Below are 17479 nucleotides of genomic sequence, written 5' to 3'. Positions count from 1 at the left end.
AACAACCTGTCATCAGGCCATAAATCAATAGGCTACTTCACCTAGAGTTCAATATATTTTACATTTAAAGGTGCAGTGTGTAAACTTTAGCGGAATCTAGCGGTAAGTCTAAAAAACAAAGGTTCAAAAAGGGTGTTTTCACAGTGATGCCATAGTAAAGAACCATTTTATTTCTGAAAGAACGTATCAGTGAACAGTCCTTAGCAGAACCATTTTTATTAGTGTGAAGAACATTTTAACATTTTTTTCTCTTTTGTCTACATCGTCACACACCGGGAGACTTCTAAAAGTGCTTCTTCCCAGTGTTCAAGAATCGGTGAGTCATGTGTTTTAAATACCAATAAAAGAAGATGAGACAATCATATTCTAAAGGCGATTGCAAGGGTTGCTCATAAACTAGAAGAATTCTGATAAAACGTTGCAACTTGTGATTTGCAGTTCCTGCCCTCTTCTGCCATCTAGTGTTGAATGTTTGCAGTTGCAGGCTTATTCGTCATATAATTAATGTGTACACACCTCACTTTAGTGCGCTGTCTGTGTAATTAATGGTTGAATTATAAGACCTGAACATGGAGGCTGAATGTGATTTGTTTACCTCTGAGTTCAAGACGTCCATCTCTATCAATGACTGCTGACTCCATAACGGCCTGTGTGTCTTCGCCTGACAGAGGCGCCTGGGGTAGGATACAGACCATGGACAAAATATCAGAGAAAGATGTTGTTCAGCCAGAGATGATGACAATGCACAAACAGACTGACAATGTAAAGGTGGGCTCTGAATGCTTAAATTACAGTCTTGTGATGAATTTCACACTGTTAAATGACAGCGTGTGGGTGAGGTGTTTCTCCGCAGCTTTCTTTATCTTTTTACACTCACGGTTCACTTTTTTTCTTTATTTAGAGACTGAACATTCTTTTTAATAGACTCCTCCTGCACCTCTGAGGATTTCAACTCTGTCATGAAATCTAGAAACATACTGTACTATTTCTCTGGTGAGAGAGGAAAGGACCCATTCAATAACTTGAAGACACTTTAATGACACAAGATGTTTTTGCAAGCGTTACATGCATCTGAATTTGATGCCGCAGTTACATGAACATGTAATGAGTCAAACAAAAAGGAAAATTTTTAAAAAAATGTTGGAATTACCATTTGACACCATTGATAATATATTATCATATACTTTTGGTGTTTTTTTTTCATCTATTCATACAGACAGCTGTGTATATAAGAAGAGACTAAACCATATCATTTCACTTCTGATAAAGCAAATCAGAAGACCTAAAAATGAATTTTGATTCAGAAACTGAATGTGTATTAAAGACTACCATTTTAAATATGGATACAAAAAAATTTAATAAATAAATGTCCACATCATATTATCAAATTCATTTAAGGCACTGTCTAGTCAATAGTACTCTTATAATGCAGTGAATTTTATCTTGTTGCCTCATCTGGAATTTGATCAATGTCTTTCTCACTCAGTTTCACCATCATGCCCAGAGCAACTTCATCTGCGGTCCAAAGCCATCTGCTGTTATGTCAGCATAAAGATATTTGGAAGTTTCAGTATCAAAATAGATGTAAAGCAACATTTTAGCTCCAGTAACCCTCTCTACATGCTTGTGTAAGCATAAAGTCTTTAATAATAATGACTGACGCAGAGATGTTATCATGTATAAATGAGTGTTTGCACGACGGGTGAAAGATGTTTTAATAATTGTAATGATCATTAACTCTCACCATTTGAATAATGAGGGAAATGAAGTCTTGAGTCTATGGCTCCTCTGAGAGGCAGCATCTTACTTCCCCCCCAAAGGCACGACTTGCAATATGACTCATGTGAATGAAGCAAAAGTGTGGCCTTAAAAGACCTGGTTGGAGACCTGACAGAAACAGCATTGTTGTTCTAGTTTTGCCACCAATAACCTGTGAATTTATGCAATTAAATAGTATGTTCTTTGATAATCTGCCATCATTTATGTCCTCTCTGTATCTTAAAGAAATAGTTCACCCAAAAATAAACATTTACTCAAAATATACTCACCCTCAGGGTATCCAAGATGTAAATGTGCTTGTTTAGTTAGTTCAGACAGCTGATAAAAACATTAACGAATGGACTGTTTATGTTTTTATCAGCTGTCTAAACTAACCAAACTAACTATATTATTCTTGTGAAGCAAAAAGTTGTTTTATTTTAGTTTTAGTTTTTTTGTTGTAATAAATCCATCAAGATATCAATCATTAAGAACTTTAAATTGCTGCTTCCAGCTAAAATGAAGTCCTCTATCCATAATATCGCTTTCTCCAATGAAAACTTTTATCAAGTCTGAATCAGGAGAGAAATATGCACAGATCAAGCACTGTTTTACATGTTCTAAAGAAATAAATCAGCCAGGAGCAATAGTGTAAGGTTAAAATGCCTTGGTGATGGATTCATTTCTTACAGACATGAAAAACAAACTCATTTACATATTGGATGGCCGGAGAGAGAGAGTACATTTTAAGCAAATTTAGATTTCTTGGGTGATTTATTCCTTTAACTGTACTCTGCCAGCAGATCTCTATTTTTGGTCTGAGATTAATATAACAACAGCTGTTATTTGTACTGGAAATGTTCCTAAAATAAGCAGTACATTATTTAACTGGCTATTTATAGGAGTCTTATTCTTTGTCATATTTGTGGTGTTATGCAATGTGAGTTACATAATAGAGCTATAAGCAGTAACATATAGTAGCATATATTACCCTTCAGATGATTCGTATGTCTTACAGTATGTACATTCTTTCTCTTCTCTGTCTTTTTTCCCCCTCTCACATTCAGAAGTTGAATTTCCCCAGTCTCTTGGTATTGACATGGCAGAACACAAGAGTCTGTGCAAATATAATTCGAGCTGATTTAGTGGCTGTGTTTTGCTTTCTCGAGTTTTGTCCTCGGCTCTAGACTTCAGAAGCGACAGCTCTGATAGCTGTTCAGACACATACACCTTGATGTGCGTTAGGTTGTGCTCCTGTGTATAATCACTTTACTGTGTGTCCAGCTTTTGGTTGACTGTTGCAGTCGGTTAAGGAAGAAGCATGTAATCGAGTTAGATGGCTGTTTGCCACACAGCCAAGTGGATCAGCACAGAAGAGGGAAGATGACAAATGGGGGGAAAGGCTAAAGAACACTCTGGGAGGGGGGGGGGGGCTTTCTGGTTTAAAATTAAGCATCCTAAGATACGGCAATTTATTATGTAAGCTGTTATGTCTCACGCCACAAAGATGCATCATGAAAGAAATTTCTCTTTTTAGAAATTGATTTATGCCTCCTAATGAAAACATAGCATTTTCCATAGCTGTCACAATATGCAATTTAATCCCACGTCATGTTGTACCATCAAAACTGGTTTTAAAGAAAGAATTGCATGTGTGTGTTTAAGTGCATATACTGAGTGGCCTCCTCCTGTTGTTTTCTCTCTAGAATCTGCTGAAGCTCTCGGATCAAACCCAGCTTTGCTCAGATGGTCATGAGCTCACCAGAGATTCTCAGAGGGGCTTTCAAACTTCTTAAACAACTCATAATTTATGTTTGAGAGCTCCAGCAGAGCAGAATTTCAGAAGTAGTCATTACACCTATTGAGTGCCTTTTCATTAAAAATATCACCATGTCTTTCCTTCTGTGTAGAAAATATCTATTTTTATACATCAGACTTTTGATCATTTTACTACATCATTGCTGAATATAAGAACTAAATTTGAAAAAATAATAAAATCTTCATGACCCCATATAATCATTTCATAAAATGTTTTCAAAGTCAACAAGAAAATATTTACATTCATAATACAAATTTTTGTCTGTTTTTATATATATCTTCACAGAGGTAAAATGGATTGCAAGCACTGTTTCATTTTCATTTAACATGTTAACTGACTGTATTCATTGTCACTTACATTATCACTTTACTGTTCTGCATTCAGTTCTTTGAAACATGCAGCTATCGTACTGATTAGCTTTGTAAGACTATAAAGTGTAAACTCATTGCATGAGAACATAAAGAAATTAGCATGGCAAAGTGATGGTATCCAATGGAAATACTGAGGTACTTTAATAAAGCAAACAGCAAAGAGGTTTTTTTCACAGTTGTTTTGCTAATATTTTCCCAGGGTGCCAGTGAAGGACACCGTATAGGCCTAAGCTCATGTGAGTGTTATTGGTGTGTGTTGTGTTAATGAAAGTTGTGTGTTAAGCTTTGAGCTAAGGTCGAGCCCTTCAGCTCATGTAGTTCAGGAGAGGCTAATGTTGTGTTTACTTGTTTGAGCTCAAGTCTAATTATATGATGTTCACATTATTCTGGGATTATGGTTCCCTGGTGTAGACTTAACTTCTGAAGGCATTTCTTGTTGGTTGGGGCTATTTAGTCTGCTCTGTATATTTAAGGTCATACTGGACTCTCAGAACAATTAAAAAACATCTGCTCTTTTCCCCTTTTCTGATTTAGAATCAGTTATTTACATCTGATTCTAAATTGGGGGTCTTGTAGCTAAAATGTTCATGATTCAGTATAGTTTAATGCTTTAGTATGTTTTATGGGATACCTGATAAATCTCTTGTGGATAAACTATGCTCACATTTCCTCTTGCTCTTGGTCTCTCCCACTTATACCTTGTTTATATCTCAGTCAATGTGACTAGCCAGTAACTAATGCAATTTTGGAGGGAAGTCTCATGTCTGAGCACCCTTTAAGAGGTTGTGTTTCAGCTCCAAATGCACTCATAGCCAGAATGATTATTTAGATAACAAGTAAATGCACATACTATGCATTTGTGCACCAACAGTTGTTTCAGTTTCTCATGAGCTTAAAAACATTTTATCTAAATTCCCAGATGATTGAAAATGTTTTTGTAAAAAAAATATAATAATAATAATGTATCAATGTATGTACACTATGAGTCAAAGATAGTCAGCAAGATTTTTGTATTTTTTATTTTTTTTTAGAAAGTCTCTTGAAACCTTGTTTTCACCGCTGGATAAAAATATGCATTATATACACACACACACACACACACACACACACACACACACACATACATACATACATACATACATACTGTATATGTGTGTGTGTGTGTGTGTGTGTATGCATGTATGTATGTATGTATGTTTGTGGCATTAATTGTCGGTGAGATCAGGTAATATATATAATTTTTTTTATGGCATTTGTGTATTCATCATTGGTGCAGGCTTGAATCCTGTATGGGTCATGTCCATAGACTGTATAAAAAGGTCATGTCCTGATCCCATTCCCCCTCTCTCTTGCTCCATTTTCATGTTTCCATTCAGTTCTTTACATAAAAAGGCACAAAGAATAAAAAAAGAGATGGAAAAAAGCATAGCAACTCATGGTTTTCAGTTTTTTACCTGCAGGCATGTGAACAGAGGGAGATTTCAGCAGTGCTTGTGAGTATGAGAAAAGTGGGAGGGTGAAAAAAGAAAGCTGCTTTTAACATTCATCTCAGCACTGTATGAACACACTTGCTAGCTACAGCGTTTCCACGGCAACACTGAAAGAGTGACATGTTGTCTCAGACAAACAGAATGCTTGACATTATGACTCTAGCCTCTGAACCAGCTTCCTGTTATGACAACCAAACACAGTGTAAGGGCATATGTGTTCATGGGACTTCAGATTTGGAAACAGCACATAGTTGTTGAAGGTGAATGCTGCTGAAGTGTATTGACTTTGATGATACTATATCTTTCATCTTGTGTAAGCCTCTGTGCCTTTGTTGTTTTCAAAGATCTGAGCCTGTTTTTCATTTTTCTTTTTCACAGTTTAATTTTATATATATATAAAATTTATATATAAAAATTTATATATAAAATCACATAAAATATATGTAAAGAGTTAATTGGCTGTTATACGTTAGCTTCAAACGTGGTTCATCCAATCACATTTCAGAGTCAAAAAAAATCAATCTAGCAATTATGCAAGAATCCAGGTGTTTTCCCATGACTCTCATCATTAAAAAGTTGTGACCCATCAAACAGTTCCGCGAATTGTACCATAAAAGAAGCGTTTTATTTCTTTTCATTTCTTGGTTAAATAGCGTCAGTCAGCGCTGCGCTTGTGGCGCAATCTCCTCCCCTCAGCGGATTCCTGCAGGAGCAGTCCGCCTGAGACTCTGGAGGAATCGCGCTGAGCAAGATGGCGCTGAGTCGTTCAGCACTGAACAGCTCCCGTCGGGCTTCTTAACAAACACTTTCATTCGAGCTTAAATCAATCAATCAAACCGAAACCCAGAATTCGCTTTGGGTTTTCTCCTTCAGTCGGAACGCAAGGAATGCTCCACAGGACGCTCGCTTCATTTGGTGCAGAGAAGCAGCAGAACCCACCGCAGAGACCCTCTCAACGAGAATGTCCAGAGAAGATTCAAATGAACACGGCAGTTGTTTGCGGTGAAACCCGTCAATTACCACTGGATTTATCCGGCTGTTCTCCTGTTTTGGCTCTATAACATGGAGGAGCGAGAAAATGATATGTTTGAACAGAAAATAAACTCTTTTATTTAACATCACAGACATCGTTTCTGGACTTCAAGTTATCTTCAGCATGTCAGGCACTGTAACACTGCTGGTCATGTCTGCGTCGTTTTTCAACCCTAGTTTTGCGCTGAGCTCTCATTTCGACTCAGGTAGGCTTTTTTATGTACATATGTCTGTATCTGTATTTTAGGTTTTTAATGCACGTTGTGTGATGTCACATCGCATTTTTCAGTAAAAACCCGCTTCTGTGGTGATGCGCAAAATAGCCTACTCCTCTCAGCGGCATATGAAGAGCCGCTAGAATGAGATCTTCTGTTAGAAGCGTATTGAATTATATCTTATGGCATGATATTTTAGTTGTACAGGGAAATACTCGTAGACTGATCATTTTATTGTTTTTTAGCGATAAGATTGTATTATTATATTAGTTCACAAACCCAATAGGTGAAAGCTAATAAAATTACTCAGTTTGCCTCTCTACACGTCCATTGACTCACATGCCAGAGGTGAGAGGTGGACGCGAAAGACTGGGTGATTGATGCACAGGTAGCCATTTCTGATTGGACGAGCAGGACACTATCGACCTCCAGGGAGGTGTGTGTGTGTGGTGAGCAGCTAATTAAGAATATAATGACTGGTAAATGAGGAAGAGCCTAACCTTTGGTTCATGATAGTCAGTTAATGGGTAGTTTAAGAGAAGTATTTTTAAAATTGCACTCAAAAACAATGATTTGCGTGAAGCATCTTCAGTAGGTTTATGGTATATAGTTACAGGGAAATGACAAATAAGACATTAAATGAAACAAAGTGTTGAAGTAGAAAAACTGAAAAAGTATTTTCTTGCAACACTCACTAGAATAATCTTATTTACATCTAATAAAAATCACTTTTTACAACTGTTAGGGATGGCACTCGCGATCGGACCACGGCGACAGGAAATTCCAGTGGAGGTGAATTTATTGTACGGATAGTGTAGATCCCACAACAAAACAAAACAAAAAAGAAAGAAAGAAAACAATATGTACAAGTCTCTTTGTTGGATCATAGACACAACAACAAAAGGTACTTTAACACAAGCTTCTATCGCTTGTTCCCTTAACACAAAACAACCTGACCCTAATCCACAGCAAGTGATCAGTCACATGTACAACTCTGGCAGCAATTTTATAGTCTAGGCCACACCCCAGGATGTATCAATCTACAGGTAAGTTTACTTCCTTACATATGCACTTTTGGTCCTATTATGCATATAAAACAGCATCTATTCAAAATACAAACTCCACAAATTACAATATAGAAATACAACATATGAATGAACAAATATAACCCTTGTTTTACAGGTCCATTGAAACACCCCCCAAGTGACGTCATACCCAACATGGTTTCTCCCAATCAGACAGTGTGTCCACCATGCTTAAATAGTTTAGGTTCAAAGCAATTCATGTTTGGCCACTGGTATATTACAATGAGGTAAGTTATATTTATTATACTGTGTGATCTAATCTTAAATAAAGACTTTAAACCAAACATATGTGTATTGTGGTTCTTTATAGTGAAAATGAATGAACAAAATACACATCGTACCCTCACATCTCTTAAATGCATAATACACAATACATTTGAACAATCACAGGCATTATACAGGTCCGTGTATACATGATGTTAGTGCCGGCTAACAGACCATGTTAATGATGCATGCAGTGTGTGTGTGTGCTAGATATGGTGTACATGCATATAGTCCATTTATGATCACGGGGTTGCTCCTTGAAAGTCTTCTGGAGATCGTTTTGTGAGAAACTGTTTTTTCAAAATATTTTGCCCTCCCTTAGTTGTCAGATAAGTTTCTGTCTTAAAAAATACGTAGGATAACGTTTGACATCAATGATGTTCATTTGTGAGGCATTTGACGTCATTGACATCCAACCTGATATAACACTTCTAAAGGCACCATATTTGATCTTCACACAAAGCTGTACTTTTCTGTTCCGCTGGATAAAAAATAACAGCATATGGGTTTAGAACAACGTGAAGTCGGTAAATAACGATGCAATTTTTGGGTGAACTATCCCTTTAAAGCCTCCCTGTGGAGTGAAAATGAGCCATCATGTGGGTTGTTGCCAATGATGAATGGTATTCCCTCCCTTCTAAATTAGGACTCAGTTGTGTGTTTGTTGCCTCCTCACATGGTTCCTATGGTTACCAAGAGGGTCTGCAGACTTGGATTTAACAATCTACATAGTGATTCCTTTTCTCTACCTTCTATGAGATATGCTGCTATTAACTTTATCTAAGCCTCTTTTGAGTATTCGTACACCATGTTCCAAATTGACCTTCACAAATTGGAATTTCCATGTTTTATAGTTTAAATTTTCAAGTCGCAGACCTCTTCTCCTCCTCCAAATTTAATTATGTCCATCATTGGTGATGAAGAGGGGAACAAGGTCTATCTGTCAAAGTGATGAATGAAAGTAGGACTCATCCTGGAGAGTCTGGGAATGATTAGAGGAAACAGAATCTGCTCTTGTGGTCCTGCTGAGCTTGTTTCTGACTAGGATACTGTAGCCTGATCCAAATTGATTTATTTGTGTTTGCTTGAATATTTGAAATGTAAAATTGGTGCAGAAATAATTTTCACTCCGAAACTGCTAGTAAACTTCACAAACCAATCAAGAAATGGTGAGTAACACGTTAAAAGGAATAGTTCACCTAAAAAATGAAAATTATGTCATTAATTTCTCACCCTCATGTCGTTACAACCCCGTAAGACCTTTATTCATATTGGGAAAATAAATTGAGATATTTTTGATGAAATCTGAGAGCTTTCTGACCCTGCATAGACTGCAATGAACCTGACCATTGAAGGCTGGGAAACATAGTTAAGAATGTTATTAAAATAGTCCATATGACATAATCATTTTTATGAAGCTATGAGAACACTTTTTGTGTGCAAAGAAAACAAAAATAATGACTTTATTCAACAATTTCTTCTCTTTCGTGTCAGAATTTGATGCACGTTCGTGACAGTACCACAATGCATACACATTAGGTTTTGACATGCATGAATGCACAGAGTAGAATGACAAAGAAGAGAAGAAATTGTTGAATAAAGTCATTATTTTTGTTTTCTTTGCACACATAATGTATTTCCGTAGCCTCATTAAATTAACAGTTGAACCACTGATATCACACAGACTAATTAAACAATGTCCATACTACATTTTTGTGCATTGAATGTGTCTATGCAGGGTCAGAAAGCTCTCAGATTTCATAAAAAATATATTAATTTGTGTTCCGAAGATGAACAAAGGTCTTACGGGTATGTAATGACATGAAGGTGAGTAATTAATGGGAGAATTTTGTATTTTTTTGTGAACTTTCCCTTTAAATGTGAAATTAATAAGTAGTAATGATTTTGAAGTAATCTTTGTTTTATGTACAACTTCGAAAAGAGTATTTGTATTTTCTTTTTTCTTTTTTTTTCTTTTTTTTACACAGTGTATCTGTATCTAAATGCCTTTAGTTTGTGTTTAGCTAGAAGGTGAATGACTCACGATGACTTGGTAAGTCAGCAGTTATGACCATGAATCATGGTGATGTAGCCCCAAGCATCATTACAGCTGGATCTTCTTAATGCTTTCCAAAATGAGTGGCTGTTACTGATGGTTAAAAACAAATCTGTGAACTTTTTAAATGGGTCCAGGCAACTGTTCCTGAGGTTATGTTGAAATTTACTTCTTAGTAATATAGAAACTGAAACGATAGAGAGGCTTGGCGATTGTAATGATGACATCATCTTTCTGGAAGCAGTGTTTGTTGGGTAATTTCTGGTGGTGCTGGCAGCCATCCCATGCCAGCCTCAGGAGCTCAAGTTTCCCGAACGCCAAACAATCAGACTGTCCTGTAGCACTGGGCTTTTCCTAAAAGACCAATTGCTGTTTATTCTCCTCCTGTGTATCTCGCAGACAGGATCTGACAGGACAAGAAGGATCGGTAAGAACATCTTACAATGGATTATAGTAGATTTTACATGTGTTGAGATGTGCTAGTCGAGAAACAGGGAAAGACTAAATATGACATAATGAGATTTTGTAACCATCGACAATTTCTTCAAAGCATCCAAAAGAGAGTTTGTATAAGATATGTCTGGTTGAGATTGAGACGAGAGGATATTTTGTGCTCAGATGTGTTTATGAAGGACATAGCGGTTACATGATGCACAAGTAATGTTGAAGGGCAGTGAAATGGCATCGGGTGTAATGTAAACAAGCTGGTGAGAGGTGAGTGGCACTATGGTTCATATCTATGGCAATTTTGATTCATTTGTAGTTTACTGGATTTAGTGAATTTGAATATATACTGTTCAAAATGTTGGTGGTTCTTAGTAGAAAGTAATACCTTTATTCAGCAAGGATGCATTAACTTAATCAAAAATGGCTATAACGACATTTATATTGTTAGAAATTACTTTATATTCATTAAAGAATGCATCAAAGTTTCCACAAAAATAACTGTTTTGAACATTGATAAAAATAAATGTTTCTTGATTTTCTTCTTTCTTCTTTCTTCTTTCAGTGACACTGAAAACTGGAATACACAGGACAAATATATATAAAATATGTTAATTTTAAATAAAATATATTGAAACAGAAAGCAGCTTTTGATTAATTAAATGCAGCCTTGCATAAGAGACTTGTATTCAAATATTGAAATCTTAATAACTTTTGAACAGTACTATACAGTTCATTTCACAGGCTTGAGATCTTGGCTTTGTGCACAGGAGAATTCTAATGCTGGAACATGAGACGTATGCCTCATTTTTCTTTTTTTTCTTTTAATGTTGGTATATATAAGTTGTTGCATGGCTGTATGCTTGATTTTATGTACCTATTCGTTACACATGTAGCTGAAAAAGCCAAAGGCATTAATTAGAAGAGGGTTATTCCACATGCTTCAGCGAGCTCTCTGTTATTTTCATGATACATTTGCTCCCATCAGTTCTATTCTAAGTAAAGCTATCAACACCTACTCTTTGGCACCAAGCACTGTCGTTTGTTCCTTCAGGTTCAGTTACAAACAAGCTGCCATGATTGGTGCTAATGGCCTGTGTGTGTGTGTGTGTGTGTGTGTGTGTGTGTGTGTGTGTGTGTGTGTGTGTGTGTGTGTGTGTGTGTGTGTGTGTGTGTGTGTGTGTGTGTGTGTGTGTGTGTGTGTGTGTGTGTGTGTGTGTGTGTGTGTGTGTGTGTGTGTGTGTGTGTGTGTGTGTGTGTGTGTGTGTGTGTGTGTGTGTGTGTGTGTGTGTGCAGTAAGTGAATACGAGTATGTAGGAGTGCAGGAGATGGTGGAAGATAATCGATCCTGATGGAAAGAAGAAGTCTAGTGCAGTTAGAAAAGAGCAGTCCATCATCTCTTTCCTCTCCGAAAAATATGGCATCCGCTAATAGATGCCACTCCTAGTGATGAAGTCTGAATGATATTATTTTCTTGCTCTTTGTATTGAACTCTTTATTGATTAAGACTCATCATAACGGATATGATTGCAACCAATACTGGTTGAGTTGTCTTGGCTTCTATATACTGTTTACAGTCTACGCCAGTTACGTGCAAAATTGTTTTAACTGGTAATTAAAAATAAGAGGTATGTTGGCTTTGACTCAAAAACAACAGAAGTATGTATTCTTCGACTGAAGGGAGAAGTTTCTAATCTTTTTGTTTTGTCTGTGTGTGTGTGAGAGAGAGAGTGAGTGTGTGTTTCCGGTAAACTTGAATGCTTTTCCTGCACCATCAAACTATATAATATTACCATAGCAGCGCAAAAGGTTGTAGGTTCAATCCCCAGGGAACACACATACTGGTAAAAAAATTGTATGTCCTGAATGCACTGTAAGTCGCTTTGGATAAAAGCATCTGCTAAATGCATAAATGTAATGTAATATAATCAAAGCTTTGAGAAAACAAGGCCAAGTGAAAGACAGCAAGGCTATTTCAGGGCCTGGCAATAATGCCCAATGTGGAGCTATTCAGTGTGAGAGAAAAGGAAGACTGTGACCTAGAACATCACTGAAGTACCCAAGTTTTTTTCCCCTTTGAGATGCAGTATAGTTTCAAAAAGAAAAAAGTGAAAATGGCATAGCCATTAGTCATCTTTCAGCCATTTTATAGCCAGAAGCTTCATTTCAAAAGTCACTGATGAATCATATGATGATGGGTGACTAAGACAACTTTGGACTTTGGCTTTTTTTTTAAGATATAGATTTGTTTTTCTATTTATTTCATTTTTATTTTTTCATAACAAATATAAATAATTCAAATAAGTAGATTATAGCAAAAATATTATCCATTAAGTGTCCAGTTATATTTAAATGATAAATACAATTATTAATTGATTCATTTAGATTATATAATTATTAAAATGTTACAGATTTTTTACTTGAGAATTAATGGCTTTTAAAATTTAAAGAGATCATCGGATGCCCATTTTCCACAAGTTTATATGGTTCTTTAGGACTTAATGAAAAGTCTGTAACATAGTTTGGTTAAAATTTCTCAATGGTAGTGTAAAATAACACCTTTTTTTACCATCAAAAACTGCTCTTTTCAGAGCAAGCCGTTTGGTAGTATTTTCCTTGGCAATGTTAATGATCTCTGCTGACCCCGCCCCACTCTTCTGAGCCATGCTGGAATGTCACTGTCAATCAGACTATCGTGGGAGGGGCCTGTCTGTTTGACGTCACACAGAGGAAAGAGGAAAAGAGGAAATGATTCAGAAAGAGGAAATAATTTACATTTACATTACATTTACATTTAATCATTTAGCAGACGCTTTTATCCAAAGCGACTTACAAATGAGAACAACAGAAGCAGTCAGGTCAACAAGAGAACAACAACAGTATACAAGTGCCATGACAAGTCTCAGTTAGTCTAGTATAGAACGCATAGGTAGGTTTTTTTTTTTTTTTTTTTTTTTTTTAATTAAAAGACAAGAAAAGGAAAAGTGCTAGTGTTAGTTGGTTAAGTGCAGGCGAAAAAGATGAGTCTTTAGCTGTTTCTTGAAAATGAGTAAAGACTCAGCTGTACGAATTGAGATTGGGAGGTCATTCCACCAGCTGGGGACAGTCCAGGAAAAGGTCCTTGAGAGTGATTTTGAACTTCTTTGGGATGGTACCACAAGGCGTCGATCACTTGCAGAGCGCAAACTTCTGGAGGGCACATAAGATTTAACCAATGAGTTTAGGTAAGTTGGTGCCGTGCCAGTGGTCGTCTTGTAGGCTAGCATCAGTACCTTGAATTTGATGCGAGCAGCTACTGGTAGCCAGTGTAACCTGATGAGGAGCGGAGTAACGTGAGCTTTCTTTGGCTCATTGAAGACAACCCTCGCTGCTGCATTCTGGATCAATTGCAGAGGCTTGACAGTACATGCAGGAAGGCCCGCCAGGAGAGCATTACAATAGTCCAGTCTGGAGAGAACAAGAGCTTGGACAAGAAGTTGGGTTGCTTGCTCTGACAGGAAGGGTCTAATCTTCCTAATGTTGTATAAGGCAAACCTGCAGGACCGGGTAGTTGTAGCAATGTAGTCTGTGAAGCTTAACTGATGATCCATCACAACTCCTAGGTTTCTAGCTGTCCTCGAAGGAGTAATGGTTGATGAGCCCAGCTGTATAGAGAAGTTGTGATGAAGCAATGGGTTAGCTGGAATCACCAGGAGTTCTGTCTTCGTAAGGTTAAGCTGAAGGTGATGGTCATTCATCCAGCTAGAGATGTCACTCAGACAGGCTGAAATGCGAGCAGCTACCGTCGGGTCATCTGGTTGGAATGAGAGGTAGAGTTGGGTGTCATCAGCGTAGCAGTGATAAGAAAAGCCATGCTTCTGAATGACAGATCCTAATGATGTCATGTAGATGGAGAAGAGAAGTGGTCCAAGTACTGAGCCTTGAGGAACCCCAGTAGCAAGGTGGTGTGACTTTGAAACATCACCCCTCCAAGACACACTGAAGGATCTGTCAGAGAGGTATGACTTAACCCAAAGGAGTGCTGTTCCAGAGATGCCCATCTTTCTGAGGGTGGACAGGAGAATCTGGTGATTAACAGTGTCAAAAGCAGCAGAAAGGTCCAGTAAGATGAGTACCGAGGATTTTGAAGCTGCTCTTGCTAGTCGCAGGGCTTCAGTAACCGAGAGCAGAGCAGTCTCAGTTGAGTGGCCACTTTTGAAGCCAGATTGGTTGCTGTCCAGGAGGTTGTTCTGTACAAGGAATATAGAAAACTGGTTGAACACAGCTCGCTCAAGTGTCTTTGCAATGAATGGAAGAAGGGATACCGGTCTGTAGTTTTCAAGAAGCGCTGGATTTAGTGATGGTTTCTTGAGCAGTGGGCTTACCCGAGCCTGCTTGAATGCTGAGGGAAATGTTCCAGAGTGAAGAGAGGAGTTGATAACGTGAGTAAGCAAAGGTATGACTGAAGAAGAGATCGCTTGAAGGAGGTGAGTGGGGATCGGATCAAGTGGACAAGTAGTAGGATGATTGGACAGGAGAAGTTCGGAGACGTCCATCTCTGAGAGTGGGGAGAAGGAGGAGAAAGAGTGTGCATCGGTCATTGTGAAGTTGTCTTCAGTCTGCGGTGTGGAGAATTGGCCGCTGATGGATCTCGTCTTATTTGTGAAGAAAACTGCAAAGTCGTCCGCTGTAAGAGTCGATGGAGGAGGTGGTGGCGGCGGATTAAGAAGAGAAGAGAAAGTCTTGAAGAGTGTCCGAGCGTCACAACAGCTGTTAATTTTGTTGTGGTAGTAGGATGTTTTAGCCGTGAAGACATTTGCAGAGAAGGAAGAGAGGAGAGACTGATACACACTGAGGTCTGTAGAGTTTCTTGATTTCTGCCATTTCCTCTCTGCAGCCCTGAGTTTAGAGCGATGTTCACGGAGAACCTCAGACAGCCAGGGGGCAGATGGGGCAGTGCGTGCTGGTCTAGACAACAGTGGGCAAAAGTTGTCCAAGCAAGATGTTAAAGTGGAGCAAAGAGTGTCCGTAGCGCTGTTCGTGTCCAGAGCAGAGAACTGAGAGAGTGCAGGAAGTGAGGATGAAACCACAGAAGATAGGCGAGATGGAGAGAGTGAGCGTAGGTTCCGTCGAAAGGTGACCTGCGTTGGAGTGTGAGGCACTTCAGGAGTAAGTGCTAGGTTAGCAGTAATGAGGAAGTGGTCTGAGGTGTGCAGTGGAGCAACTGAAGAGTTGTCCACAGAGCAACAGCGCGTGTAGATGAGGTCCAGTTGGTTGCCTGATTTGTGAGTCACTGTAGTAGACACTAGCTTGAGATCAAATGAGGCGAGCAGAGTTTTGAAGTCAGCAGCCTGGGGTTTATCTAGGTGGATGTTGAAGTCACCAAGCAGTACCAGAGGAGTACCATCTTCAGGAAAGTTTGATAGCAGCACATCCAACTCCTCCAAGAAGTTTCCCAATTGACCTGGGGGACGATAAATGACCACAAACTGGATTTTAACAGGGTGGGTTACAGATTTAACGAGATAACGGAAAAACACTGGAGTGGATTTTCCCTTCAACTAAATGTACAAACAGTTTACTACCGTATTTTTCGGACTATAAGTCGCACCTGAGTATAAAACGCATCAGTCCAAAAATACGTCATGATGAGGATAAAAACATATATAAGTCGCACTGGACTGTAAGTCGCATTTATTTAAAACCAAGAACCAAGAGAAAACATTACCGTTTACAGCCGCAAGAGGGCGCCCTATGCTGCTCAGTGGAAGACTACAGGAGCAGTGAGCAGTATAGAGCGCCCTCTGGCGGCTGTAGGCGGTAATGTTTTCTCTTGGTTTATTTCTCTCGGTTCATGTCAAATTAACTTTGATAAATAAGTCGCACCTGACTATAAGTCGCAGGACCAGCCAAACTATGAAAAAAAGTGTGACTTATAGTCCGGAAAATACGGTAAATGGAATTATAAAGTGACTTTACCTGTGAACACCATTGTTTTCTGTTGAATGCATTGCAGTGTATCTGTGCTATCTTTTTATAAACAATACATACTATTTACCATGAATAATATTTATGACAATTATTTTTCTCTTCTTGATAGTATCCCAGTAATAAATCATTTTGGGCCATTTTTCATCCACAGAAATATATTAATTTGCTCCCATAAGGATGGAATGCCATTGAATGCACAGAATGTTTGCTTTGCAAATCCCTTTATGTATTTAAGGGATTATTTCTGTTTTCTATGTTTAAGGCAGATGTTGCTACAATTTAACCACTTCATTGATGAAACTGGCAATAGTTTTTAAACATTTTAAATTAATCCCTCTAGATGGGCCATGCCCTCCCTGTAAGCACCTCCTGCTGCTCTGTTTGTCTCTCTCTCTAGGCCTACAGGACATCACACAGTAAAGGCACTGATGGTCCTCAGTGTCTGCTTGAAAAAAGTTGCTTGCTGTCACACTCACTGCAGGCTGCAGTGACCCAGAAAATACAGATAGATTGCACAGCAAAATCACTCACACAAGGTAGAACAAAATGCTGAAAGGGCAGACTGTTGAGATGAAAAGTTTGACTGTTGGAGTAATTTAAGTCAAAAATTACAAATTGGCTGAGTTTGTACCCAAAGGTTAGATTGGGCTTTGAAATGGTACCATGGTGTCCTGTATACCTGTACTAAACTATCATGCATTTTAGTGAAGTGTGATGTATGTAGCAGGCTTTTATTTGACTTCTACTTCTGCACATCAGTACCATGGAGAGTTCCAGAGAGAGAAGTGGAGGCCATTATGTTGTTCCCATCTCATAAATATATTTCAATGTTGAAGGACAGCAAGGCTAAGATGCGAGCTCAATATAGAATCCATTATGATTGTTCACTCTCTCCTTTTGCTGGCAAACTCGATGCATCTTGTAGAAAACAGACAGCTATTGAATGATATGCAGGAAAAACCCTTACTGACTGAA

The 17479-nt window shown here is 38.2% G+C and overlaps 1 protein-coding gene and 1 long non-coding RNA gene across 3 annotated transcripts in view; both read left to right on the top strand.

Annotated features, from left to right (window-relative positions):
* The first annotated feature begins 36 nt into the window (after positions 1-36).
* LOC132122443 (uncharacterized) lies at positions 37-1971 on the top strand. Its single transcript, XR_009426377.1, has 2 exons — positions 37-834; positions 925-1971. It is a non-coding gene; the product is annotated as an uncharacterized LOC132122443 (long non-coding RNA).
* A 4142-nt stretch (positions 1972-6113) lies between these two features.
* The window catches only part of aatkb (apoptosis-associated tyrosine kinase b), a 60683-nt gene continuing 49317 nt past the window's right edge, over positions 6114-17479 (top strand). The window contains exon 1 of one of the 2 annotated variants that reach the window (XM_059532662.1): positions 6114-6676. In XM_059532662.1, the coding sequence (XP_059388645.1) occupies positions 6595-6676 (82 nt within the window). In that variant the 5' untranslated portion in view covers positions 6114-6594. The remainder of the gene's footprint in view (positions 6677-17479) is intronic. The other variant, XM_059532661.1, reaches the window with a different exon arrangement.

The sequence above is a fragment of the Carassius carassius genome, chromosome 40, assembly GCF_963082965.1.
Source record: "Carassius carassius chromosome 40, fCarCar2.1, whole genome shotgun sequence".
NCBI lineage: Eukaryota > Metazoa > Chordata > Actinopteri > Cypriniformes > Cyprinidae > Carassius > Carassius carassius.
Note: the sequence above shows the minus strand (reverse complement) of the source record. Positions and strands in the feature narration are given on the sequence as shown.